This window comes from Manis pentadactyla, chromosome 14 (assembly GCF_030020395.1).
Source record: "Manis pentadactyla isolate mManPen7 chromosome 14, mManPen7.hap1, whole genome shotgun sequence".
NCBI classification, from domain to species: domain Eukaryota; kingdom Metazoa; phylum Chordata; class Mammalia; order Pholidota; family Manidae; genus Manis; species Manis pentadactyla.
The window spans coordinates 26,852,916-26,866,841 of NC_080032.1; the positions used below are offsets into that span (position 1 = coordinate 26,852,916).

Sequence of the window (13,926 nt, forward strand, 5' to 3'; positions counted from 1 at the left end):
GATGTGGTTTAGTTTGTTCCCGGGGGAGTCTGGCAACTAAGCCTAAAGAAACAGAATCACCTCTTTCGTATGAGGAATCTACTAGATACATACTTGAATTGTTTTTTATTGCAAAAGAATAAAATATCTGGGCCTCTCTTTGTTTTCATTTGTCACGTCAAATGGGAGTGGAGAAAACCATTAGTAAAGTTAGCACTGACTGTCACCACCAATTAATAATACTGTTTGCATTTCCAAATGAATGTAGAACCTGTCTTTCTACTCCAGCAATTCAACGGTGTGCTTAAAGGGATCATGGCTAGATAAAGAAAAATAGTCTTCGCTTGCAGTTTCTGCCAGTATCGCGCTGACAATGTTACGTTTTATGAGCTTAGCGTTTCACATGCAATTTAGCTGCTGGTGTAGACATCTGATGATGCAGTTTCTGATGGAGACAGTCGTTGGGCCATCATCTGTGAGCTATAGTGCTTCCCCTGAGACTAGGACTTGAAAACCCTTGTCAAGACACTAAGAATTTCATTCCAACTGTCTTCCTTTGACCTGTCCACTGACATAGCCTGCTGAGATGGAGTCTTGATAGAGAACTCCCTCTTTAAAAAATAAATAAAAATGGAAGGAGTGGTAAAGAAACACTGTGTTGCCAGATGCAGCTGAAGAAACATTTTTACTCAAGAATTCTTGAGAGCAAAGTCTAGGGGGAAATGCCATGCCATGTGTAAATGTCAATTCAAGTTAGAAGGTGGGAGGAACCTGCCTGCAGACTTGGCACTTAAAAGATAGACCCTTTTTCCAATCCCCAAGGAGGAGAGTTGGGGATATTCAGGAAATAACTGGGTATAATTGGTTTGCTTACCTGTCTTGCCAATTCCACCTTATTCTGATGCTGTGTGTTCTGCCCCAGGGGCACCCAGGGTTCCATCAGAGATGCTGGGCCCAGAGAGTTTACAGCATCCCCGTGACCTGTTTATGCACACAGGATGTGATCTCCAACAGTCTGCAGCCCTGACCACAGTGTAATGTGTCTGTGGCGTACCATCAGTTCTTTTTTTTTTTAAGTAAAAAGCTCCCAACAAAAAGAAATATATAAAAATAAAATCTGTCTCTATCTCGAAGGGAATATGTTTAAGAACATCTCCATGATGTGGAGATGAGTTAGCTTTATTTTCTTCCTGTATTTGGCTGCAGCAGAAGCGGGAAACATCGCGGATGGGGGTGGGTGAGTGGGAGCCGCCGCTCCAGGACCACTTTAAAGACATTTCCTGCCAAACAGAAAGTTGCTTTTCTGTCACTGAATGAAGATGGTTGGGGGCTTGTGATGATCCAACTCTCCCATTTTCGTCCCATCTGTCTTTCACTTTGAAATATCGGAAGCCCTCTTTGACGGATAATGAACAGTCTTTAAAAGATCATTTAAAGTCAATCTATGTAATATAGAGACTGAAATGTCATCATAAGAGTAGTTATAAATGAGGTTTCATGAGGAACTTACCTTGTATAAGTGAAACTTAAGGCAGAGAAGAGGTTATTTCATCTAAAATGAGCCAACATTCTAATTAGAGCGATGGCCTTTTTCTCTGATAAAGACTGAAACCCGTACTGATTGGGTAGGGAAGGTAATCTTTCAGAAGAAAACAAGAACTCTGTTAGTTTTGATCGGTTTTGAAAAAGTAATCTAGGTCTTCATCAAGTTTCCTCAAAGGCTTATCTTATGGTTTTGTTAGTCACATCGTGTCTGTGAAGTGCCTAAGCTGCCATCAGCTTTGTTGATTTTATCTTACGAACACTCAACGTGTTTAGCTCTGCCACGTCCCTGTGTGTCAGTCATTTTACGTGTGAATCAAGTAATTGAAGCAGGTTTCTCCAAGATCCCATTCATGGGTTTTATTAGATACGACATCTTTTGAAAGACTTGAAACATCACTTTGCAGTAGATTTGTGTGGCACTTGCAATGGTATGATCTGGTTTATACAAGTACCACTCAGCAGTGACATTTGTGATGGACATGCAGGATGCAAGTGTTACCTGAGGTGGGATCCTCCAGTCGGGTCCGACTCTATGTCAGTGGCACATTACACGACTCTTATTCAGAGACAAAGACACCAGTATTTGCTCCGAATCTTCTCTCCTTTCAGGCTCTCCATTCTCTCCTTCTTGCTGCAGGGAAAGCGGGTCTATCCGCTTCTTCGGTTTTGGGGGCATCAGGAGCAGTGAATTCACCTAGGGCGTGTCTGCTTTCTCGTCTGTGGTAGCCAGTTGCTGGGCAGGAAGATGGTGACTATCGACATGAGCTTAAAAAAAATCAAAACGGAAGCTCACATAAATACACCCTGGGCATCAACCTGCAAATCCCCCACTGCCTACACAAGCCCAAGTGTGTCTCTCCTGCAGCCCTATTTATTTTCATTTTCTACCCACACCATCTCTGGTCCACCCCTGATTTGTTATCAACACTGCAGTTACCGTGAAGTTTCCAAACCATTAACCCTTTGGGAAGAGCCATTCCACAGACTCCCGTGTAGATGCAAGGACTCTGGGGCTGCTTTTGCAGCTGGGGAATGTCCTGCTGTGCCCCAGGATGTCTGGGGGACTCCATTTCTGTTCTAGACAAGGGCACACCCATTCATGGATTGCCTGCTTGACCATTAGGACCCCCCCACAGCAGCCCCATCCAGAGGCCTATCCAGGGAGGGGCTATGTGCTGAAACACATGCTCTACAAGCTTCCTTGCTCATCAAAACAAGGAGGGAAGAGCCCAGACTGCACAGAGGGAGGCTTCCAGGGCAGGGACCCGGAACTGCATGGCCAAGAGGGTGACGGCCATGCTGCCGGGGGAGACCTTGTCCCTTCCTGGGCTGAACTCCTGGGGCAACCTCTCCTGACCCCCACCCATCTGAAACCAATCTGGAAGGCGCCCCTCCTTCAGCTTTCCCACTGCAGGCCCACCCTGCATCCCCTGGTCAGGGACCCCAACGGGGTGGTCACATGGGAGGTGGGTGTGGTGGAAAGGTTCAGAGGAAGCCTGTCCCACCTTCCCTCTGTGAAAAGAGCACATAACCCTTGCCCCCTGCCCCCATTCAGATGCACCCATGCCTCCGCAGGGATCCCCACCCTTGTTCCATCCTGCCCCCTACATCCCCATCGACCCTGCACTCGGACCTTCACATGGAGGAGCTCAGTGCTAAAAACAAGGTGTGCAAGAAGGAGAATGACCAGCCTGGTCAGGGAAGGACTCCCGCGGGACAGCTCCATTGACCCAAGGGTCTAGGCGTGCAGTGAGTCTGTGCCGCTCCCTAGAGAGCCCGGGTGTGATCATTGGGGTTTGCCGTTGGCTCTCAGTGGGCAGGGCCCAGAGGGTGGATGTCCTGCAGTTTGAGGGACCTTCCCACACAATGAAGGCTTTTTCCTTACATTCTAATATTCTGTAGACATTGCAGGACCTATCACTCATCTGTCACTTTTTTGTCCATTTTTCCCCATCACAACAATCTGTAATGTGGCATGGCCTATTGTTCCCTGTTCAGTTAGGGTCTTTATCATACAAATAGTCTGGCCTCTGTGTTTTTATCCTAGTTACAGTTTTTACCCCAGGCCTCGGGCAGGTGTGTGTGCTCTTTCCTAGTCTTGTTCTTTCCCTGGATGGTCTCAGATCAACTCTCAGATCCAAATGTATTCATTTCCAGTGGCAATGCATATTTGACTACCTCTTAATGGCTTCTAGTGAGGCAATTCCCAAGCACCTACACACTGAAATGATTGTTATCATTTTTAAAGTTTAGTAATTTCCCATTTCTCTTGTGATAAAGACCAGAGATGGGCAAACTTCACCTGTAAGGGGTGAGATAGCACATAATTAGGCTTTGCGGGCTATGTATTTTCTGTGCTACATACTCTTTTTTTCTTTTTCAACAATGTTTAAGAATGTGAAAACCATTTTTAGCCCAGGACCCATGCATAGACAAGTGGTGGCTTGGATTTGACTGACCAGCTGTAATTCACTGTCTCTGAAGAAGAGAACACGGATGTGGCCTCCCAGGACTTGGTGGTGACCCTCCATGCTCCCGTCAGTCACACCACAGGGCTCAATTCCTGGCCCTCTAGATGTTCCAGCCACATTGGTTTATTTTGCTTTCTCCCATCCATCCTGCTCCCTCCAAGCACAGGGCATTTGTACATGAAGGTCCTTCTACCTAGAGCTCTGACTTTCTATCTGTCCTTCCTAGATATCCCAGCACAAGGCCTGCTTCCCCAGGAAAACTGTCCCTATTTCCCTGGTACCCCAGGCTCCTCTAAAATAGGCTCTTATCTTACCAGATGTCTCTGCTTCTTACCTCTTCTTACAGTTGCTGGTTACATTTGTTGATATGATAATCTGTTTGGTATCTGTCTTCCCCACTAGATTGTACACACTGGAAGAGCAAGGATTTCAGCATTGTGCTCATTGGGGTTTTGGAGGGGACCCTGCTTTAGCACATTTGCCAATTTCCATGGTGTAAATATTCCCACCATAGTCAATTTCAAGATAATGTCCCTGTATGTGGAGGTGGGAGGCAATGTGCAGAATCAGCTTATCTGGGCCAGTGATGTATCTTAGCCTTTTAAACCTTTGTACCTGCATCCCCATCACTTAGCATCGTATCCAAAAAATAATAACAATTCCAGAAATATCTTCTGAATGAATGAATGCATGAATGAATGAATGAATGAGTGAATAAATGATTAGGATGGAGAGCAATGGGCTCAGAAATAAAAGGAAGAATCATAGCATGACTTGGTTCATGCTACGACTTCCATTTTTCTTTTCCAGAACAACTCTAGCTAGCAGACCTCAGAGCATTGTAAGGTAAAAGAAGACAAATTTATGGTGACAAAAATCTCATTATAAAGTACATACATTAAAGGGAACGTGCATATTTTACCTCATAATGAAAGGTTTTTATTCTGAAAATGCTAATGAAAAAGTTAGAAAAGAGATGTCAGTAATGGAGAACTTTAATACTGTGATAATGTCTAAGAAGAAACTATTTGTTTGAGTAATATCTGTATTTTAATCTTGAAAATGAGATGTGGAGGAAGGAAGGGGAGGGAGGATGTGGTCCCTCTGTTTGGGAGGCATCTGGTAGCCCATATCCAGGTGAATGCAGAGTCCCAGAATGCATTGCAGAGTAATGTTGGCTTGGCCCGGACAATCCCTAAGTGGAGCTGGCAATGCTTAGCACCAGGAATATTGCCCCTGACCCCTTCACTCATTCCTGGCTTCTCCTTCATTGCCAGGATCTTTCATGTAGCATCTGCGCATTGCCTCTTGTGGCCTCCTTACCTTAAAAATTCCCCTAGAAGCCGGCCCTGGGATAAGTCCTTGTGAAGGACATGTCCCAGCAGAAGCCAATAAGAGATCAGGGACAGTGCACAGGGAGAAAGGGTCCCAGGCACTGGTGCAGCTGCAGGTGGAGCTCTGTGGAGGGTGGCTTCCTAAACCCCGTGGGGGCGATGGAAGACTGAGCAGTGCCCCTGGCAGAGCAGCTGGAGATGTGGGGCTGGGCTCTCACCCCCTGCACCACCACACTGCCTGAGGACCATCTCCAGGAGATGTGGGCTCTCAGGCAATTTGCACTGTGGGCAAAGTGGCTCCAGGAACTCAGGCCATCCAAGGAAAGTCACAGGTATATATATATATATATCATTGACAACAAAAGCACTTAGAAGCCAGAAGTAAGATGTGTGGCAAGGACAGAAGGGATCTGAGGAGGTTGGGTGCAATGCCGACACCATGCACTGTAACCAGTCACCCACTATAAATGACTCTCCTCCAGGTGACCTCTAGGAAGTGTTCTGAAAAGTTTGGAACATGTCTCAAACTGTTTTCCAAGGGGCATAGTCATTCAGGTGCCAGATCCACCTTCTCTCTGGCTTTGTCTCCTGAAATTCTACCCATTTATCTTTAAGAGCACCATCTGGAAAAACCCAAGTTGGAAATGGAGGTCATTCTCTGCTTCCCCCACCCACCCCACCAGCTTCCCCCCAACACTCACAAATGCTCTGGAAGCTGAGTACCCACGTGGGCAGTTACAGGCTGAAGCTTGGTCATTGGCATGCTGTGCCATGTACCTACCATAATATGTTGGTTGCTTAAGCAAGAAAAAAAAATCCGGTAGCTTTAAGACTCATTGACTTGCACTTCAAATACCGAGCTCTAAATTGTTCTAATACTAGTAGGTCCATGTCTACATGACTTCCTATCTATCCAAATGAACGGTAGGCTTTCATATCCAAAGCCCCAGCTTCCACATCGCTACTTTGATTTATAGACACATCACGGAACTTAACGAGTTGGCAGAGGGCCTTAAAGGAAAGCTAATCTCAAAGTATCTTGTTACAAAAATGCCCCAGCTCTGCTCGTGCAGAATTTATTTGAAGCACCCAGTTTGTGGGTCTTGAGTCAGCTCTGTGTAATGGACCGACCTATGTTTCTATTGGGGAGTGAGAAGTTACTTTAGGGATCTTCATTGCTAATAAGATGCCCGGATTTGCCCTGGAAAAAGAGTTGGGGAAACATAACCCAGTGATCAGGAGTGGACATTCTGCATCCTATCTCCAGGTGGGGTCACCCTGCTAATATTTACCCTTCTGGAGCCTCGGTTTACAAACTGGGAGGAATTAACAGTTACTTATTGGATTACTGCGAGGATTACACAACATAAGACATAAAAAGCCTTTAAAACAGTGCTTGGCATATAAAAAATACTTAACAAATGTTAGTTGTTACATCGCTCTGGAAAAAAGAGGCATGATGATCCTAAAAATAAGACTTTTCTTTTTCTTTCACAATCAACATCCTGTGTTGGCCTTGGGATCCGCTGAGGTGGTCCTGCAAAGTTCAAGGTTACTTGTCTTTCTTGGGTTTCTGAGCCCTGTGGGGTGTGGTCCTGTGTGTGTGTGAGCTGCCCTAGAGCCCTGTTTGCTGAAAGGGCATTCCATCCCCCTTAAATTTGGGGGTACCTCAGGCTGTATCACTCTGGTCCACAGCTGTGCCTTTGTCTGTTGGAATGAAACCCTTCTTGGTGAAAGGCTTGAACCCAGGTTTTGAAGCCAGTGCACAAAGGGGTCCACTAAGAGAAAGTTACTGAGAAAGGAGGGCCCTCTCCTAATCGAGGAGGTGAGATCGGACTTCTCTGACTGCTAAAGGATGCCTCCAGGCCTGCATCCATGGCTGGTCTGCTGGAATCGGAGGTGTCTGAGAAAGGCTGTGCCCCTGCTCAGCTTTCTTTCCAGCCTCCATGCAGCAGTGACTGCAAGCCAAGCAGACCAGAAGTGGCTCCTTGGAAGTCTACTCCTTGTCTCCTTTGCCCCTTGCATTTTCAGCACCCCGTATTCCAGTATGCCATCTCATCCCTTACTCTAGAAGGGAGCCCCACCATCTATCTCTGAGTTGCTTCTTGGTGGATTTCCGTGGGTTCGATGATGTGATAAAGATGTTTCAGTGGCCTTGTCACTTAGAAAAGGCCAAACATTGGACTCCTCAACACCAGACCTCAGTGATCATTTTGCTGTGTTATGAAATTTGAGTCTTCAGAGGCTGATCTGATAGGTGACTTCTCCCCTCAGGCAGTGGCTGGCCGCATACCTTCCTGTTTCCACCTGTCATGCAGAAGAGCAGACATTTTGTAAGTGCTAACTCTGTAGGGTAGCCAGGTAATTAGTAACTAATGTTCAGCTGTAGAGGCCATCCTGATGGTCCACCTGGATTCATTTCCAGGTGCATATTTATAGGAAAAACCAGATTGCCTAAAAAGCAGGAACTGCCGCCAGGATTGCTCTTTCTGAGTGACATTTGGCTGCTTCTCTGTACTTACCAGCGTGGCTTTGCGCCCCCTCCCCGCGCCCCCCCCTCCCTGTTTGTGCCTCGCCTCTGCATGTCTGCGGTTCTGTCTTGCCATGACTGGATAACAAGGCCATATCACTTCAGGCACTTTTACCTTCTGTGCCCCTAGGTTGAACTGATGGTGGCTTTGAAAATTCCAATATAAGGAGCACATAGATTTCTGGGAGTGAGAAAAATGATCCTGTCATCCTAGATGGGGAGAGGGGAGGGAAGCATTTAGGAAATGTAATCACCATTTCCCATACTTCTCCACAAACACCTGCTCAGGGAAGCCTAGCAGCCCACAAAAACAGAGAGCCTGGAAGCCTGAGCTGTGGTGTCTGGACCAGGCAAGTCATGGATCTGCCAATCTTGCAGTTGCATCTCTGAAAGGCTCTTTGCAGGGATGGTGTGAACATGCACGTGTGCACACAGAGACACATGTAGAAATAGCCCACTACTGCCTGTGCCTGCCGAGGTCGCCCACAGCCCAGACCCTCAATGCTGTTCTCTCCTCCTCTCCAGTGCCCACGGCGCCTTCTATGAAGTCATGCAGATCGACGTGGAAGTGGAGGAGCCCAGCGATCCACCGGCCACACAGCTTGTCACGTGGCAAGTGGAATATCCAGGGGACATCACATCTGACTTGGGCATATCTAAGATCTACGTGAGCCAAAAGGACGTGATTGGCATCGTGCCACTGGCCATGGTAAGAGTCCCCACCTCGGGCTGTTAACACAGGACCTGGGGCAGGAGAAGGCTCCGCACTGTGACCTGGATTTGGCAGGGATGTCAGTGCACCAAGAACCTCGTAGAGGGGAAACCGAACTATGAAGTCAACTTCAAATGGCTGATTCTAACAAGTATTTTCTTCTAAATAATTCTTTCAGAATATTATTTAGAAAATAAACTCTAGGTGAGGTGGTAGATTTGGGTCTTCCAATATATGAAAATTAGTGGTGATTTCATAAATGTGTTCGTATCATGCAGTGTAGACAATACAGAGACCTCAGGCTCACTCACCTACAGGGAACAAATAGATCAGGTAAGTGGAATGTGGCAGGTGGCTTGGCAAACACTCGTCTAGTCTAAAGGCTGCAGCGAGTCTTTGCCGTGCAGGAAAGCCAAGCCAGATTCTGAATTCTTAAGACCTACTGATTATCAGGAGGAGCCAGAAACATAGTTTTAATGTGAAATGCCAACTTATTCATGGTGGCAGTTAATTAAAAACAAATAAATAAGCCCTGTTAATAATCCAAATTAATGATATGGGAGTTACTTTTCCATGCATGGGTCATCTGCTTATAAATTGTAATCTAAAAGCTTAGGACCATAAGTCTGTCTATGTGTTTCTTAGGGTTTCTGAAAGAGAGAGACAGGCTTTCACCTCTGAAAGGACAGCTCCCTGGGAAGACCAGTCACCTATGTTCATCTAGACAAAACACGTGACGTCCTATAGAGCATGCCTGTCCCTGTGACTCTTTAGGAGCCCTTACAAAGCAATATGCATATATTTTAATGTGAATTTTCACAGTGCAAAGTATTGGGCATGTGAGTTGGCTGATGGTAATTTAAGCTTCTCCTGTTTCAAAAGTACTTTTACTGTCATAAGTAAAAGATGAGTTGACCTATCCTGGTGTCTCCACCAGCACATCCATTAGAAAATATTGACAAGTGCTATTATGTAGTGGGCAAAGAACATCAGGAATCAATCTTTCAGTAAAAGACAACACAGACAGTTGCCTAGTAACAATAAGATAGTTCTCACACTGTTCACTGGGAAGTGAGAAGGTGTTGGGGGCATTTCTGTTGATAAGGGTTCTCATTAACTATTCTTTTATTTTAAGGGTGCCAAGCCTCCCCTGGTGCGTTATTTTATATGCAACAGTAGAACACCTTCATTCAGGCTATTAGCGGCTCTGCTCCTGAGGATGGCAAGACCATTTGTGTAGAATAAGGAATTATTGGGATTTGCTCCTCGGTAGCTCCTTTGGTCTGGCGAGCTCTCTGAAGTGCTCTGAGTGGCTCAGCTGCTTTGCTTGGCACAGGCCAGCCTACACTTGGGTCTGCACTCTGCTTTTCTCTTGCTTGAACATTCCCCAGTGCTCCTGTTGCCTGTTCCAAACCCTGTTGCTCACAGCCCGTAGGAATCCCTGCCCTAAGGATCCCATCACAGTCCCCTCCTGGTCTCTGAGACTGTTCTCATCTCATACCACCCTTCTGGCTATGGCATGGGTACTGCTGTAAAAGTTAAATGGCAGAGCTGTTAAGAATTTCAGTTCAGACCCAGTTGACCCTTTTATCAGTTAGAAACTGCATTTGACTGAAAGCAAGAGAGCTCCTCGCCCACTCTCCATCTTATCCTGCCCAATAGTGGCTTAAATACAAACACATTTCTTTCATGTAAAGGTGGTCTAGGGCTGGTACCCTGTCCCATGCCATCCAAGACCCAGGCTCCGCATTCATTTCTGCCTCAGCAAGTTTGCAGTAAATGTTAGTTACTATTACGGTCCTTTAATTACTATATGCAAAATGTGAACATACCCTGATAATAACATAGTAAATTCCTTTAGGAAAGGGACTTGGTCCCAGCGCCCATGACTCATGATGTAAGAAGAGTGTTAGGCAGTGTAGGTGCACACCGATCCTTGAACTGAGTTGAATGAATTGGTTGAAACACTTTGGACCTGGTGAGTTTGTTCTAATGATCTTGGAGCTTCTCCCTCTGGCCAGGAGTGGAGTCTAGAAAGGCCTGACCCCCGGCTTTTGTATTTGGAGCACCTGGGTCCCGCTTCCAGAAAAACTGGCTTCATCTCAACTTTGGCTTGATTGTTAAATAACTTTTGCCATTTTTAGGGGAAGTGTGCTCATTAGGTAGACCTTTTGCCATTTCACTTCATTTTTACTGTGTTTTTGTTCATTATATGTCCATTGAGAGATGTTTGAAAGAAATCTGATGTCTGTGCATGTATTTATCTATTCATCTGTGTCACATGACCTTGAAATATCAGGAACAGAAGGAAAGCCAGCTCCCCAGGACCAACCACGAGGAGTGAGGAGAGGACCCTTTGAGCGCAGGTCAGGGTCGCGCGGGGCTCTGGAGTGGGTGAGGAGGGGGTCCTTCCTGGAGGCTGGGAGCCACCAGAGGCTTTCAGCAGGGGAGGCACGCAGACAGGCTTATATTCTCAGAAGAGCACTCCGGCTGCACGTGGAGAACGGGTTGGGAGAGCGAGAGGAGCGTCAGGGAGAGCTGGGGAGGCTGGCCACCCTAAGGTCACCCGGGGCTGATGAGCTTGACATTCACTTGTCCTTGACCTTTCCTGGATGAAGGTGAGCAGCCTGGGCATATCCAGTGGCTCCAGGGGTTAGGACATAGCCTCTGTCTGGCCTGCTGCTGAGTGACCCCGAGATACTGACTCATCCCTGTAGCCCCAGATTAACAGCAGCCATGTACGTCCGTGTGGCAGCCAACAGGAATAGAGAGGAGAGGCTTCTTGCTATTGAGGACATGGCTCTTCCATGAATGCAGACCCTGCTCCCAACCAGTCAGCCAGGAGCTCGGCCCCGTGACCGCCTCTAGCTACAGGGGCAGCTGCAAGAGTGAGCTTTATCCCAGAGGCCACGTGTCCACTATGGTGGAAGAGGAAAGAATGCATCCAGGAAACCCCGGTACCTCCCCGGACAGCCCGGTGATGGCGGTGGAGAAGCAGGCAGGTGGGCCACTGGGGGATGTGCCTTAGCTGATGACCGGGCTTCCTGGTCCAGATGTGGGTGTGAAGGAAAGGGGAAAAGAGGAGGCCCTGTTTTAGGCCCAACAAAAAGTTCCCCACATAGTTCCATGATTCCACTACACAAACGCAGAAATTTAATAGATGTTCTGTGAAAGCACCTGTGGTTTACATTTCTGCACAAAAATCTTTGCACATGTCTCTGATTAACTCCCTGAGGTAAACAGTTAGAAATAAATCTGATCAAAGAATATGCAGTATTTTTTTATAACAGTCACCCATCTGACTTCCATAAAGTTTACCCAACTTAGGTTCCACCTGCTGTGTATAATGACACCCATTTCCCTGCAACTTTGCCAACGTAGAATATTAAAATTTTAAAGTAGACAATTTATTAGACAAAAAAAGAGACCTCAGTATTGCCTTAATTTGCCCTTTCTGGGTTCTGTTCTTTAACTTCCTTACTAAACATTTGTTTGCAGCCCATTTTCATTTCCTATTGGGAACTCAACTTCTTCCAACTTTGTGCCATAAAAATTCTTTTTATTTTACTGTGTACAAAACACATACCATTAAATTTACTGTCTTAACCACTTTTAACAATACAACCCATTCTGGTAAACACATCCACATTGCTTTCTCATCTTGCATCCCTGAGGCTCTGTCCACTAACTGCCAATCTCCTCTCCCCCAACCCCAGCCCTTGGTTACCTCCGGCTGCTTTCTGTTTCTATATACTAGTAGCTCCAACTTTTTGATTGACTTATTATTGTGAGTATTTTTCCCAATGTACCTTTTGCCTTCTCACCTCCCAGATGGTATATTTTAAAATGCAGAAGTTTGGGGCTATTTGTTTAATTTTATGTTGTCAAATCCACTGATCTTTCCCACAATGAAAATCTCCCCCTGCAATTATGACCAAGAGGAAAAAATATGTCTGCTTTATTCTTGTAAATTCTCCAAATATTAAAATAGCCACACACAGCACATCTGAATAGGTAGAATTATGGTCTTCAAAAAATAGTGCTGGATGTAAATGTAGTTGCAACACCTTACGTATGATTAAGCATTTGAGGTCCATTCGGGGTAAGGCTCACGGCCCCTCCATTCTTTGCATCATGTGTGATTCCATCTCCAGGAAGGCTTTGAAATGAGATGCAGTTAAGTAAGCACTTATATGCAAAGCTAATTTTCCAAAATACCTTTCTTTCTTTCTCAATAGTTCGCCTATTTTTTCCCAAAATCTACAACCTTACAAACTTTCTGTAAAAAAAAAAAAAAAAAAAAAAAATCCATTCACACACTTCTTTGAGTTTTATTCCATTATTTTTTTCTGTTCAGGGAATGGTGCCTTACCATCTTGTAGGTAAATGTATTTTGTCCTGAGGGAGAAAATTCTGAGGAAAAGCCCTTACATTGGCATTAACATTAATCTAATTAGTACCTGTCTGTAACTGCATGCTGGCGTCTGATTCTGAGGAGCAGTGTTTGCATTTCTTAGAAGAGCTGGCGCACATCTTTCTCAGGGTTGGGGGTAGATCCCAGTTTCTCAAGGCTTTTCAATACCCTTTTCTCCTAACCGCCTCCTGAGTTTTGGTTAAAACCTCTTTTTTTGCGCTTCCACCAGGGTTGAAATAATGATACTGACATTTACCCCTTTGAATGCCATTCCCGCCAGTCCTTTAACTATTAGCACACACTCTTCATTTTAAAATAAAACGGACGTTATTTGATTCCTGTCAGGTAGCTGCTGTGTTAAGCGTGGGACATGGATGCGGACGGCCCCCCTCCCATGGACTGGAAGGCCACACCCCCTCCTGTGCCGGGCCCCCAGTGAGGTTGACATTACGCCTTGTGTCTCAACCTTGACTACAAGTTTCAGTTGTTAGAACGGAGTTGGGCCTTTAGAATAAACGTAATCAGGAGATACAGTCAGGAAAGGCAATGCCTCCTTTTGGAGAAGTAATCAGAGCACTCTCCCCATAATGAGAGGTTTTCAGTGGTGACTTCTGTGATGTTTAGCATGACGTGGGGATACACACACGCTGTCTGCTGGACCTGGCCCCGCAGATCCTCAGAGCTTCCCAACAGAGTTTTTAAACAAAATCAGAGTCAAATGTGCCATGGACTGTTGGTGAAGTGCAGTGGGATATCACAAACTGAGGCTTTCCTCAAATGTGAATGGGAGAACAGATGACCTCCTAGTCTCTGTGTAGCCCACCTCCCATGCCACCTCTTCCAAGGAGTTCTCCTTGATTCCCACAGCCAGACGTGACCCTTGTTGACTCTTCTGCTCTGTCCACCCTGTGAGGTCCTTGTGCAAGTGAAGTTGGTACTCA

General features: G+C 45.9%; 1 protein-coding gene across 3 annotated transcripts in view; it reads left to right on the plus strand.

Moving 5' to 3' along the window:
- Positions 1–13,926, plus strand: part of TMEM132D (transmembrane protein 132D) — a 510,800-nt gene that overhangs the window by 333,284 nt on the left and 163,590 nt on the right. For all 3 annotated transcript variants that reach the window (XM_036921820.2, XM_036921819.2, XM_036921817.2), the window contains one exon: positions 8,385–8,568. In XM_036921820.2, the coding sequence (XP_036777715.2) occupies positions 8,385–8,568 (184 nt within the window). The remainder of the gene's footprint in view (positions 1–8,384; positions 8,569–13,926) is intronic.